The 14411-nt window shown below is 43.1% G+C and overlaps 1 protein-coding gene across 2 annotated transcripts; it reads left to right on the top strand.

Moving 5' to 3' along the window:
* The first annotated feature begins 3553 nt into the window (after positions 1 to 3553).
* Positions 3554 to 13693, top strand: LOC139407838 (fermitin family homolog 1-like). 2 transcript variants are annotated; one of them, XM_071151709.1, is made up of 14 exons: positions 3554 to 3704; positions 5299 to 5532; positions 6064 to 6189; positions 6969 to 7155; positions 7306 to 7408; positions 7544 to 7651; positions 8311 to 8439; positions 8636 to 8685; positions 8962 to 9193; positions 9315 to 9391; positions 9483 to 9630; positions 9868 to 9992; positions 10317 to 10458; positions 13423 to 13693. In XM_071151709.1, exons 1-14 carry the CDS (start codon positions 3554 to 3556, stop codon positions 13594 to 13596), a joined length of 1986 nt encoding a protein of 661 aa, XP_071007810.1. In that variant the 3' UTR covers positions 13597 to 13693. The 2 variants fall into 2 exon arrangements, with proteins under 2 accessions (XP_071007810.1, XP_071007809.1); XM_071151708.1 differs by having other exon boundaries at positions 6064 to 6204.
* The last annotated feature ends 718 nt before the right edge of the window (positions 13694 to 14411 follow it).

The raw sequence follows: 14411 nt of genomic DNA, 5'->3' as shown, positions 1-14411 counted from the left end.
AATACTTATTTAATAACCAGGTTTCCATCGACACGTTTTATGCGCGTAAAGTAGATATCGGTAAAAATAATAATAATCATGACAGGCCTGATGGAAACAAACTTTTTCAGTAAACTTTCCAAATACGCTAGACAAGGTAGGATCTCTTTGTGTCGGTAAAATGATTTATGCTCCCACTACGACGTCGGAAAAGCATGCAGTGTATTAAGCTACAGATGAAATACATTATGAACTTCATATGGTGGTGGAAGTGCAAGGTGATGAGCGTGGTAATCCTTTCCAATACATACCGAAGGTCTTATTCTGGTGACATGTTAATCGATGTCAAAACTAAACTCTTGCTCTCCCACTATAATAATCTCTTCATGTATACGTGCGCAGAGCACGTGCCATTACCAGTGGGCACACTCGCAATATAACACATGTTTTTGTTGTGAGAGAACCATCAGTAAAGTTGAAAATGGGATGAAAATCCATTTAACTTGTATTTTTTAGTCGGTACATGGATATTATGTGCCCAAAGTCATCGCGCACAACCTTTTACCGGCAACAAGTACATTTGAGGGAAAATGCGCATGTTTTATGCAGATTTTAAAATATGTCAACAATTGCATGGAAACCAAGCTATTGGTGCTAAGCAAACATGGAATCTGGGTTAAATATGAATGTGGATATTTGCGAAGTACACTGTATATCATAACTATGCAGCATATTGGTTAACATTTTTAAACAAAAGTTGGTCGACCAAGTCGTCAAATCAAATGTATTTATATAGCCCTTCGTACATCAGCTGATATCTCAAAGTGCTGTACAGAAACCCAGCCGAAAACCCCAAACAGCAAGCAATGCAGGTGTAGAAGCACGGTGGCTAGGAAAAACTCCCTAGAAAGGCCAAAACCTAAGAAGAAACCTAGAGAGGAATCAGGCTATGAGGGGTGAGTCATCTGTTTTATATATACATATACTGCTAAAAAAAATAAAGGGAACACTTAAACAACACAATGTAACTCGAAATCAATCAAACGGTCCAATTAGGAAGCAACACTGATAGACAATAAATTGCACATGCTGTTGTGCAAATGGAATAGACAACAGGTGGAAATTATAGGCAATTAGCAAGACATCCCCCAATAAAGGAGTGGTTTTGCAGGTGGTAACCACAGACCACTTCTCAGTTCCTATGCTTCCTGGCTGATGTTTTGGTCACTTTTGAATGCTGGCGGAGCTTTCACTCTAGTGGTAGCATGAGACGGAGTCTACAACCCACACAAGTGGCTCGGGTAGTGCAGCTCATCCAGGATGGCACATCAATGCGAGTTGTGGCAAGAAGGTTTGCTGTGTCTGTCAGCATAGTGTCCAGAGCATGGAGGCGCTACCAGGAGACAGGCCAGTACATCATGAGACGTGGAGGAGGCCGTAGGAGGGCAACAACCCAGCAGCAGGACCGCTACCTCCGCCTTTGTGCAAGGAGGAGCAGGAGGAGCACTGCCAGAGCCCTGCAAAATGACCTCCAGCAGGCCACAAATGTGCATGTGTCTGCTCAAACGGTCAGAAACAGACTCCATGAGGGTGGTATGAGGGCCCGACGTCCACAGGTGCTTACAGCCCAACACCGTGCAGGACGTTTGGCATTTGCCAGAGAACACCAAGATTGGCAAATTTGCCACTGGCGCCCTGTGCTCTTCACAGATGAAAGCAGGTTCACGCTGAGCACAGGTGACAGTCTGGAGACGCCGTGGAGAACGTTCTGCTGCCTGCAACATCCTCCAGCATGACCGGTTTGGCGGTGGGTCAGTCATGGTGTGGGGTGGCATTTCTTTGGGGTGCCGCACAGCCCTCCATGTCCTCGCCAGAGGTAGCCTGACTGCCATTAGTTACCGAGATGAGATCCTCAGACCCCTTGTGAGACCATATGCTGGTGCGGTTGGCCCTGGGTTCCTCCTAATGCAAGACAATGCTAGACCTCATGTGGCTGGAGTGTGTCAGCAGTTCCTGCAAGACGAAGGCATTGATGCTATGGACTGGCCCGCCCGTTCCCCAGACCTGAATCCAATTGAGCACATCTGGGACATCATGTCTCGCTCCATCCACCAACGCCACGTTGCACCACAGACTGTCCAGGAGTTGGCGGATGCTTTAGTCCAGGTCTGGGAGGAGATCCCTCAGGAGACCATCTGCCACCTCATCAGGAGCATGCCCAGGCGTTGTAGGGAGGTCATACAGGCACGTGGAGGCCACACACACTACTGAGCCTCATTTTGACTTGTTTTAAGGACATTACATCAAAGTTGGATCAGCCTGTAGTGTGGTTTTCCACTTTAATTTTGAGTGTGACTCTAAATCCAGACCTCCATGGGCTGATAAATTTGATTTCCATTGATAATTTATGTGATTTTGTTGTCAGCACATTCAACTATGTAAAGAAAAAAGTATTTCATAAGAATATTTCATTCATTCAGATCTAGGATGTGTTATTTTAGTGTTCCCTTTATTTTTTTGAGCAGTTTATAACATCTTTGTTTTAATCAAATAAACAGTGCATTCGGAAAGTATTGAGTTTCAACATTTTGTTACGTTACAGTCTGAGTTACCACTACAATGTAGAGCACTTTTAATCGAAGATTAGCCACTCTACCATAAAGGCCTGATTGGTGGAGTGCTGCCCCCCCCTCTCAGTTTGGCCAGGCGGCCAGCTCTAGGAAGAGCCTGGGTGGTTCCAAACGTCATCCATTAAGAATGATGGAGGCCATTGTGTTCTTGGGGACCTTCAATGCTGCAGACATTTTTTGGTACCCTTCTTTCTGTGCCTCGACACAATCCTGTCTTGGAGCGCTACGGACAATTCCTTCGACCTCATGGCTTGGTTTTTCCTCTGACATGCACTCTTAACTGTGGGACCTTATATAGACAGGTGTGTGCCTTTCCAGATCATATCCAATCAATTGAATTTACCACAGGTGGACTCCAAGTTGTAGAAACATCTCAAGGATGATCAATGGAAACAGGATGCACCTGAGCTCAATTTCCAGTCTCATATCAAAGTGTGAATAAAATGTCTATAAACCTGTTTCTGCTTCGTCATTATGGGGTATTGTAGGTAGATTGATGGGGGGGGGGATGTCTTTAATCAATTTTAGAATACGGCTGTAACGTAACAACATTTGGAAAAGGGGAAAGTGTCTGAATACTTTCCGAAAGGACTGTATATAGTAGATTTTTTTTCACGTAGGTTGTGTCTATATATGAAAAAATACACATTTAAAAAATTCAACCAATTGGTGAACAGACAACTTTTGGTTGACCAAGATTTGTTTTAGTTGGGGACAGCCCTACTATATAGAGAATAGGGTGCTATATTTATTTTAGTCAGTCAGTACTGCAAATGAGACTGAACATGCCCTTTTGCTGACCTGTCTCTTCAGTCAGTGTTTTGGGGAAGCCACAGCAGGATCAATCGCTCAATCATATTTTAGTCATACAACACTTTTCACAAATACATTTGTTAATAAGTCCTCTATCTCTCACCTAAACTCCCTGCTCTCCAGTCAGGGTCATGATAAACACGGCAGAGTATGGCAACACGTCGTGGGAGCTGTCAGTCCAGGTAGACCAGAGAGATGGAGACGAGGGCATGAGGTTTAAACTCAGAGTCAAGGGAGACCTGCACATTGGAGGACTCATGCTCAAACTGGTGGAGAAGATCAGTAAGTCTCTCTCTCTTTCATTCTCTCTTCCAACCCTCTCTGTCTCTCTCTCTGTCTCCCCCCCTCTCTGACACAGTACTAGCCTGGAGAACACACCCTTGTTTGCCCTACATTCATCTATAGTGCTGAGTAGTATTGTTCTCCCACAATGCTTCAGTACCACAGCCAGAGGGGCTAAAGTCCACCACTTTATCTCATGTTTATTCACCTGGGAGAAATCTCAAAAGACACCCTATTCCCTGTGTAGTGCACTACCTTTGACAGTTATTACGTCTACAATATGAGTGTCCTACATGGAGAATAGGGTGTGATTTAAGACACATCCTGCCTTCATTCAGGAGGATTAGACACTATGGAATTCCCCTAGTGTAAAACGGTATTATAGTGACCTAAGCCTTGGTTTATTTCACATAGATACAAGGTGTGTTGTGTTTGTTACAGTGGAGGTAAAGGGGTGTATGACAACATGTACTTTATATGACTAAGCCATATACAGTTGAAGACAGAAGTTTACATACACCTTAGCCAAATACATTTAAACTCAGTTTTTCACAATTCCTGACATTTAATCCTAGTAAAAATTCCCTGTTTTAGGTCAGTTAGGATCACCACTTTGTTTGAAGAATGTGAAATGTGAGAATAATAGTAGAGAATTATTTCTTTCAGCTTTTATTTCTTTCATCACATTCCCAGTGGGTCAGAGGTTTACATACACTCAATTAGTATTTGGTAGCATTGCCTTCAAATTGTTTAACTTGGGTCAAACATTTTGGGTAGCCTTCCACAAGCTTCCCACAATAAGTTGGGTGAATTTTGGCCCATTCCGTCTGACAGAGCTGGTGGAACCGAATCAGGTTTGTAGCCCTCCTTGCTCCCACACACTTTTTCAGTTCTGCCCACAAATGTTCTATAGGATTGATGTCAGAGCTTTGTGATGGCCACTCCAATACCTTGACGTTGTTGTCCTTAAGCCATTTTGCCACAACTTTGGAAGTATGCTTGGGGTCATTGTCCATTTGGAAGAGCCATTTGTGACCAAGCTTTTACTTTAATATACAGTATCCACATAATTTTCTTTCCTCGTGATGCCATCTATTTTGTGAAGTGCACCAGTCCCTCCTGGAGAAATGCACCCCCACAACATGATGCTAACCAGCCGCGTGCTTCACGGTTGGGATGGGGTTCTTCGGCTTGCAAGCCTCCCCCTTTTTCCTCCAAACATAACGATGGTCATTATGGCCAAACAGTTCTATTTTTGTTTCATCAGACCAGAGGACATTTCTCCAAAAAGTACGATCTTTGTCCCCATGTGCAGTTACAAACCGTAGTCTGGCTTTTTTATGGCGGTTTTGGAGCAGTGGCTTCTTCCTTGCTGAGCGGCCTTTCAGGTTACGTCGCTATGGGACTCGTTTTACAGTGGATATAGATACTTTTGTACCTGTTTCCTATTAGACGAGAGAATATCGGTTTTAATTGTGGATAATACATACAGCTGTACATGTTTAATGGCAATGTTTGTGCCTTGTGAAAATACTGTCCTTTTATCCAACCATATATCCTCTCTCTCTTTCCCCCATCTCCATCTCTCCGTCAGAGGCCCCTCAGGACTGGTCAGACCATGCTCTGTGGTGGGAGCAGAGGAGCTGTTGGCTGCTGAAGACCCACTGGACCCTGGACAAGTACGGTGTCCAGGCAGACGCTGACCTGCGATACACTCCCCAGCACAAACCCCTGTGCCTGCAGCTGCCCAACATGAAGACGGTCAAACTCACCGTCAGCTACTCTGCCGTCGTCTTCAAGACCGTCGCTGAGATCTGCAGAGCACTCAGTGAGTACCCTAGCCGGATATGAGGCCCTATCCTCACCCCCTAGTCCCTAAGCACTAGTACCTTTGCACTAGTGTACTGTAGATCTGAAAGGATTGGATCAGTGTTTAATATGGTCAAGTTCCCATTTACTGATTTTTGACAAGGAAAATGTTTGTCATATTGTTTATACTTCTCCAGTCCTTTCACATATTCACCGGGACTGAGGGGGGTAGGGGCTAGGACCTAGTGGTTAGGGATTTAAATCTAGGTATAGGGATTTAGGGTTTAGGGGTCTGAGGAAGTGGTTCTCAAACCTCTCCTCGGAGACCCCCTGGCCCTTCCATGTATTTGATCTATTCCAGAGCCAGCACACCTGATTCAACTTGTTAACTAATCATCAAGCCTTTGAATAGGTGAATCAGGTGAGCTGGTTCAGCTCTACAGCAAAATTGGGAAACATCTGGGGGTCTCCGAGGATAAATTTGAGAACCACTGGTCTAGGGGTAAGGGTTTAGGGGCAGGAACTCTCCTTGACGTCCTCTCTCCTCTAGACATCAGGAGGCCAGAGGAGCTGTCCCTGCTGAAGCCTCCAGATAACCCGCCCAAGAAGAAGAAGATGAAGAAAGACAAGAACCCAGCGCTGGAAGACATCTTAGATATGGACATCTTCAATGGAGGCTCTGGGGGAACGGGTGAGAGAAGCAGAGTTACAATCATGTGTTAATCGTGTTTTTAGACATGGATATTTTCAGTAGACCGTCAGATTCTTCCTTTCTGTTTTCATGTAAAGACTTCAACCAAGTTAGCCATATCCTAGGTGACTGCCTGTTTCTGCTTTACCCAACCCCATTGTTGTTGTCTCTTTGTCAATATACCTTTATTGAATCACAGAAACCATCAGGCCCTCAGGCTAAGTTATCCACATGGTGAAGTTAGCCTGGCGTAAACTTTCCTCATATCTCGAAGGTCATCTTCAATCATGCTGTGAAGCTATTTCATTCACCACCATGGCAACACAGTCGAGGTTTAGAACCTCAGGCTAACTCAAAGTGGATCATTTCTGACTTGTATGTCTCACACCACCAGATTCAGCCCACATGGTGGCTTCTGTTGACTTCTGAAACATCCTAAGAAGGAATGGAGAATTCTGAAGATCTAAAAGAATAGAGCGATCATGACGGATATCTGAAAGAATAGTACAGTACGCTGCAATGTTCTCAAGGCTGAAACGCAGACACACACACTTTCTGAGTCTGTTTGAGTAGCTACAGTATAGAGCAGCTGAGGGTTCCAACTCATAAAATCAGCCTCATTTTGACTGTAGTTCTGAACCATTTCAAAGGTTTTGATATAATCTTATTCGTTATGATCTAAAAGGCTAAACTGATTCTAGATCAGCACTCTCATTATAACATGGTCCCTGAACTGTGTCTCCTCCTCCACCTGACTCCTCCAGGCAGTCCCTTGTATAGTAAGACCATGGTGCCCACCTATGACCCAGAGAATGGGACTCCAGCCTCGGCCACCAGCTTATGGTTTGGGGACAACCCCCTGACCTCCAGCCAGCCCAACCTGCCCCCTGAAGAGCTGGCCAAGATGTACCAGCAGTTGTCCATGGTGGACAAAGCCATCATCAACGCCGGGTAAGAGTTACTCAGAAACAAAAACCTTGAGATGAACCAGACTATGGCTGTACATGTAGATGTTGGCTTTGCTATGCTGGAGGGCAGTTATCTGTCTCTTCCCTGAACACTTCCTGGTTTACTGTGATAGGCTGCTGATGTGATTGACAGGTGGCTGGACTCCTCCCGCTCCTTGATGGAACAGGGCATCGGAGAACATGACAGACTCCAGCTACGCTTCAAATACCACTGCTTCTTCGACCTAAACCCAAAGGTAACACTAACCCCAGACCTTAAACTTAAGTGAGTGTTTGAATAAGACTGAACCTCAACCCGAAGGTGAGACTAACTGTAACCATAACACCAACTCTAACGCTAACATTGACTGATTTATTGATGTGTGTTTCAGTATGATGCTGTGAGGATAACCCAGCTGTATGAGCAGGCTCGCTGGTCCATCCTACTGGAGGAGATCAACTGCACTGAGGAGGAGATGCTCATGTTCGCCTCCTTACAGGTACACACACACACACACACACACACACACACATACATACATATGTGCATGCACATACACGCACACACTATTATCCATCTGGTTTGGTGTCTCAGTCCCAAAGGAGGCATGATGGGAAAGAGGACAATCCCACAGGAGGCAGGGAGGGAGTCTGGTTATCCTCCTGAACTCCTCTGGGTGATAAAATATAAATAACACAAAAGTATTAAGTGAAAAACACAGAATTTCAACTGTTCTTCATCTCTGACTGATTTATTCTCAACTGATCTATAAAAATGATTAAATCCATGAGATGGTTATTGCTCTCACCTCTCACCTTGTTACTGGAATCACAAGACTCTCTCTGTCTTCTCCCAGTCTGTGTCATCGTCTTGCCTCAAGTGTTGGAACTAAAAACTGTTTCTGGGTTCAGACCTGCCTTTTACACAGCTAAAGACTGGGTATATTTAGGTTTTCAAACTTGTCTGTTAGTTTTATACTCTTCTTATCTACTCTGTATTGTACTCTTATCTACTCTGTATTGTACTCTTATCTACTCTGTATTGTACTCTTATCTACTCTGTATTGTACAATACTCTCCTGTTGCTCTTAGTATGATATATCCCCCAATTCCCATCATTAAGTGTTGATTATTAATTATTTTGTTAATATTGTTTCAGTATCACATATGTAAGATGACCATTTCCACGGAACCTCTGGACTTTTCCAATGAACCGGAGATAGATGAAGTAGAGGCTGCCTTATCCAATCTAGAGGTCACACTTGGAGGAAAAACAGACAGAATATTGGTAAGTGGAGTTTTTATTATTTTAAACGATTCATATTCTTTATATACAGTATAAATGATAAACAAGTCTGTATGATTTCAACAGTTTCAGAGGGTGCAACACCTGTCTTTTAAGCAAGGGTTGATAGGTTGTCTGCTTTGATTGCATTTCTCAACATGATGATGTCACAGGATAATTGACAGTTGCTCCCCCCCAGGAAGACATCACAGACGTTCCAAAGCTGGCAGACTCCCTTAAGCTGTTCAGGTAAATCCTAAAGGCCGCTGTATATGGCCAGAAACACACATTAATAGGGTACTGTATCTGTGTAACAAATGGAAACACGGATTTTAGAAACCAAGAATGAGAAGTCGTAGAAGTAAAATGCCATTACACTTTACAGAAGGAAAGGTTTGTATGCTACACTGTAGATAGTCCATGACACAGACAGTTCACACAGCAACGTGTGACTGTGTGGGGACACAACCTGTTCACATTTTTCCTCAAATCGTTTTTTTGTTGTTGTTTTGTTTCGTACCCCAGGCCTAAAAGGCTGTCATTGCGTTCATATAAGGAGTACTGGTTCGTGTTTAAAGACACCACCATCTCCTACTACAAGAACAAAGAGACAGCTAATGGAGAGCCGATAGAACAGCTGCATCTCCGAGGATGTGAGGTGGTCCCTGACGTCAATGTGACGGACAAGAAGTTTGGCATCAAGCTGCTGCTCCCAGTGGCTGATGGGATGAGCGAGGTCTACATCCGCTGTGACAACGTAAGATGCTATTTCTTATTGAACCAAAGTCTTATAAAAACATTTTTTGGGAGTGGGGCACCAAGAACATGACTCCATTGTTCCCCTTACATATTGTGATGATATTCCTGTTTTTATCCAGGAGACGCAGTATGCCAAGTGGAAGGCAGCGTGTACTCTGGCCTCCAAGGGCAAGACCATGGCATACAGCTCCTACAGGTCACACGTTCTTACTTCATCCTTCCCATGCCTTACCACATTAATAGGGTTCTGACTGTAAACTGACTAGGAGAAACTGGGATTGGTCTAGGTCGGAGGTGAAGAACATCCAGTCGTTCCTGCAGATGAAGAGTCTGGCGCCCCCCCCTGGTCAGTCTGTTCCAGACCTGGATGCCATGGAGATGAACGCTGAGTGCTTTGTCTCTCCTAGATACACCAAGAGGTACAAGCCCAAACAGGTGGGGGTCTATCTGCAATATAGGGTGATGATCAATCAAACATGATTCAGTTTTGTGAGCCACAGACAGGGAGAGGATGTCATCAGAGCTCTCCAGTGGTTTTATAATCTCAGACTGACAATCTGTCGACATCCAGATCATTCTATTCCATTCACTTACACTCTCAGTATTTGTTAAAGGACTGACATAATGTCTGTGTAAAGTAGCCTAAATGTCCCTGTTCTGTCTGCTGTCCAGCTGACAGCGAGGATCCTGGAGGCCCATCAGAACATTGCCAGTCTCTCTCTCAATGAAGCTAAAATGCGCTTCATCCATGCCTGGCAGTCCCTGGCTGAATTTGGTATCAAATACTACATTGTCAGGTACGTAAATGTGACCGACCAGGTTCAAACATCTCAAGGCTGTGTTAGCCTGCTGAGATAATGCCTTAGCTTTAGGCGTTAGCTCAGCGAGCTAATGTAAATCTTCAGGTCCCAGGTAAAGTTACTTATCACACAATCTCTCTCTGTGTCTGTGTGTCTGTGTGTCTGTGTGTGTGTGTGTGTGTGTGTGTGTGTGTGTGTGTGTGTGTGTGTGTGTGTGTGTGTGTGTGTGTGTGTGTGTGTGTGTGTGTGTGTGTGTGTGTGTGTGTGTGTGTGTGTGTGTGTGTGTGTGTGTGTGTGTGTGCGTTCGTTCGTTCGTTCCAGGTTCCGAGGCAGTAAGAAGGATGAGCTGATGGGTATCTCCTATAACCGTCTGGTCCGTATTGACATGTCCACTGGCCTGCCTGTCACCACCTGGAGATTCGCCAACATGAAACAGTGGAATGTCAACTGGGAGATCAGACAGGTAAATGGCTCTAGATTGATTGCTTTTTACAGATTAGAAAGCAAGGATAATAGTTGTCTTTGTAATAAGAGAAACTGTTTTTTTACTGAAAATATACTTAACCTTGCAGAAGTATTCAGACCCCTTAGATGAATTCACATTTTATTTTGTTAAAAAGTGGGATTAAAATTTATTTAATTGTCATTTTTTTTCCTACAATCTACTTAAAATACTCTGTAACCTCAAAGTGGAAGAGAAAATCCCCTCCAAAATGAAGAACTCAAATCTAGTCGTTGCGTAAGCATTCAGCCAATTCAGGCAAGCCTAAATTAGTTCAGGAGTAACATTTGACTTAACAAATCACATAAACAATTACATGGACTTACTCTGTGTTAAATAATAGGAGTTTACTTTTTTATGAGTAACTCTTCCACTTGTCCCCCATACATACAACATCTGTAAGGTCCCTCAGGCAAGTTTTGAATTTCAAGCACAGATGAAATTACAAAGACCATGGAGCTTTTCAATAGCCTCATTAAGAAGGGCAGTGATTTGTAGATGGGTGATAATAACAAATCAGACATTGAATATCTATTTTGAGTATTATGGTCAAGTTAATCATTATGCTGTGGATTATACATAAACCACCCAGACACATCAAAGATACAGTCGTCCTTCTGAATTGAGCTGCAATACAGGAAGGAAACTGCTCAGGGATGTTAGCATGAGGCCATTGGTGATTTTAAAACAGTTACAGAGTTCAATGGCCGTAATGGAAGAAAACAGAGGATGAATTAACAACATTGTAGTGAATCCACCAGAGTGAAAAGAAGAATACAAATATTCAGAATAAAAATATTCCAAAACATGCATATTGTCTACAACAAGGCACTAAAGTAATACTGAAAAAAACATGGCAAATCCAACAACATATCACTGAGTAACTGCCTCCTTATTTTCAAGCATAGTGGTGGCTGCATCATGGCATGGGTATGCTTGACATTGGCAAATACTGGGGAGTTTTTCAGGATAAAAATATATGGAATGGAGCTAAGCACAGGCAGAATCCTAGAGGAAAACCTGCTTCAGTCTGCTTTACACCAGACACTGGGAGAGGAATTCACCTTTTAGCAGGATAATAACCTACAACACAAGGAAAACTGGATTTGTTTACCAAGAAGGCCTGAGTGGCCAAGTTACAGGTTGGACTTAAATCTGCTTGTAAATCTGGCAAGACTGGAAAATTGGTGTCTAGATATGGTCCCAAATATCTTGACAGAGCTTGAAGAATTATGAATCTACAGTCGTGGCCTAAAGTTTTGGGAATGACACAAATATTAATTTTCACAAAGTTTGCTGCTTCAGTGTCTTTAGATATTTTTGTCAGATGTTACTATGGAATACTGAAGTATAATTACAAGCATTTCATAAGTGTCAAAGGCTTTCATTGACAATTACATTAAGTTGATGCAGAGCCAATATTTGCAGTGTTGACCCTTCTTTTTCAAGACCTCTGCAATCCGCCCTGGCATGCTGTCAATTAACTTCTGGGCCACATCCTGACTGATGGCAGCCCATTCTTGCATAATCAATGCTTGGAGTTTGTCAGAAGTTGTGGGTTTTTGTTTGTCCACCCGCCTCTTGAGGATTGACCACACGTTCTCAATGGGATTAAGGTCTGGGGAGTTTCCTGGCCATGGACCCAAAATATCGATGTTTTGTTCCCCGAGCCACTTAGTTATCACTTTTGCCTTATGTCAAGGTGCTCCATCATGCTGGAAAAGGAATTGTTCATCAACAAACTGTTCTTGGATGGTTGGGAGAAGTTGCTCTCGGAGGATGTGTTGGTACCATTCTTTATTCATGGCTGTGTTCTTTAGGCAAAATTGTGAGTGAGCCCACTCCCTTGGCTGAGAAGCAACCCCACACATGAATGGTCTCAGGATGCTTTACTGTTGGCGTGACAGATGCTAGCGCTCACCTTGTCTTCTCCGGACAAGCTTTTTTCCAGATGCCCCAAACAATCAGAAAGGGGATTCCTCAGAGAAAATGACTTTACCCCAGTCCTCAGCAGCCCCGATCCCGCGGCTGAATCAACTTTAGGAGACGGTGCTGGCGCTTGCTGGACTATCTTGGGTGCCCCGAAGCCTTCTTCACAACAATTGAACCGCTCTCCTTGAAGTTCTTTATGATCCGATAAATGGTTGATCTTACTGGCAGCAATATCCTTGCATGTGAAGAACTTTTTGTGCAAAGCAATGATGACGGCACGTGTTTCCTTACAGGTAACCATGATTGACAGAGGAAGAACAGTGATTCCAAGCACCACCCTCCTTTTGAAGCTTCCAGTCTGTTATTTGAACTCAATCAGCATCACAGAGTGATCTCCAGCCTTGTCCTCGTCAACACTCACACATGTGTTAATGTGAGAATCACTGACATGATGTCAGCTGGTCCTTTTGTGTCAGGGCTGAAATGCAGTGGAAATGTTTTTTTGGGGGGGTTCAGTTCATTTGCATGGCAAAGAGGGACTTTGCAATTAATTGCAATTCATCTGATCACTCTTCATAACATTCTGGAGTATATGCAAATTGCCATCATACAAACTGAGGCAGCAGACTCAACTTTTGGCCACGACTGTAGGTACGGAAAGCTCTTAGAGACTTACCCAAGAAGACTCACAGCTGTAATCACTGCCAAAGGTTTTTCTAACATGTATCGACCCGGGGAGCTGAATACTTATGCAACGACATTTAAGTTATTTAATTTATATATGTAAAAAAATATATATATTTCAAATGTTCTTCTACTTTGATACTACAGAGTATTTTTGTGTTGATTGTTGACATAAAATGACAAATATATTTTAATCCCACTTTGTAACACAATAAAATGTGAAGAAATCCAAGCATTATGAATACTTTTGCAAGGTACTGTATCTATAAAGTACATTAATCAATATTAATCCATACTGTTTGTCTTCAGGTGGCCATAGAGTTTGACCAGAATGTGTCGATAGCCTTCTCCTGTGTGAGCTGTGACTGTAAGGTGGTCCATGAGTACATAGGAGGATACATCTTCCTCTCAACACGCTCCAAAGACCAGAACGAGACACTGGATGAGGAACTCTTCCACAAACTCACTGGAGGGCAGGAATGAACCCTGGACATCAGCTTTCACTTAGTGCTGCTGGCAATAAATAATTTAAATGCATTGTTGATATGGTTTTGCAGACTACATCAATGATTTGTTCATATTGTAAATTGCAGAGAAAAGTAGAATGTTTTTGTCACTATATTTCATCCCGAGACCATCTCTACAGGATGGGTAGACCATCTCTACAGGATGGGTAGACCATCTCTACAGGATGGGTAGACCATCTCTACAGGATGGGTAGACCATCTCTACAAGGCCACTTTGTCTGACGGTCTGGCCTACTGCTTTGATTCCATGGTCCATCTGCAGAGACAGCAATTAATTCAGCACATGAGCTTTACATCTTGTCACTTGTTTGATTTGGTGTAGCCCAGTCTTTGAATTCAATGTTGTCGGCTACTTTCACAATCAAATACGTTCATTGCTTTGTTTTATACATGTTACTTGTTTGATGTTTTAGAATGTAACTTTTTTGCAATTTTATTAACAAGTCCAAAATACCTGTATATTTCAGAGAGAGTTCTGGTGGTGGGTTATTATCGTGTTGAAGGAGACATTTGTTTTCAGAGAAAACACTGGAATTTCTGCTGACTGAGATGCACTGAAATAAACTTGAGAAACATGTTTTGGTCAGTTGTTTTCTCTGCAATGGTGATTCCCTGGGAGCAATTCATGACATGTCCACATAGAATAGTCTTTCCAGCCTTTAGATCAGTTATAACCCCATGTGAGATTTTCCCTCTGTGCTCTCAGACTTACCTATCAGAACCTAGAAAATCCTAGCACTTCTCTACCATTGGCGGATACGCTTTACAAAC

The sequence above is a fragment of the Oncorhynchus clarkii genome, chromosome 4, assembly GCF_045791955.1.
Source record: "Oncorhynchus clarkii lewisi isolate Uvic-CL-2024 chromosome 4, UVic_Ocla_1.0, whole genome shotgun sequence".
Taxonomy (NCBI): Eukaryota; Metazoa; Chordata; class Actinopteri; order Salmoniformes; family Salmonidae; genus Oncorhynchus; species Oncorhynchus clarkii.
The sequence above is the reverse complement of the archived record's forward strand: the minus strand, read 5'-3'. Positions and strand labels throughout refer to the sequence as shown.

What these genes read in the sequence shown, in the direction of transcription:
- LOC139407838 (XM_071151708.1), top strand. Translation starts at nt 3,554, where the DNA reads ATGATAAACACGGCAGAGTATGGCAACACGTCGTGGGAGCTGTCAGTC. An exon ending in CAAACTGGTGGAGAAGATCA is followed by an intron (nt 3,705 to 5,298) that starts GTAAGTCTCTCT and finishes TCTCTCCGTCAG; the next exon opens with AGGCCCCTCAGGACTGGTCA. An exon ending in TCAACTGGGAGATCAGACAG is followed by an intron (nt 10,459 to 13,422) that starts GTAAATGGCTCT and finishes GTTTGTCTTCAG; the next exon opens with GTGGCCATAGAGTTTGACCA.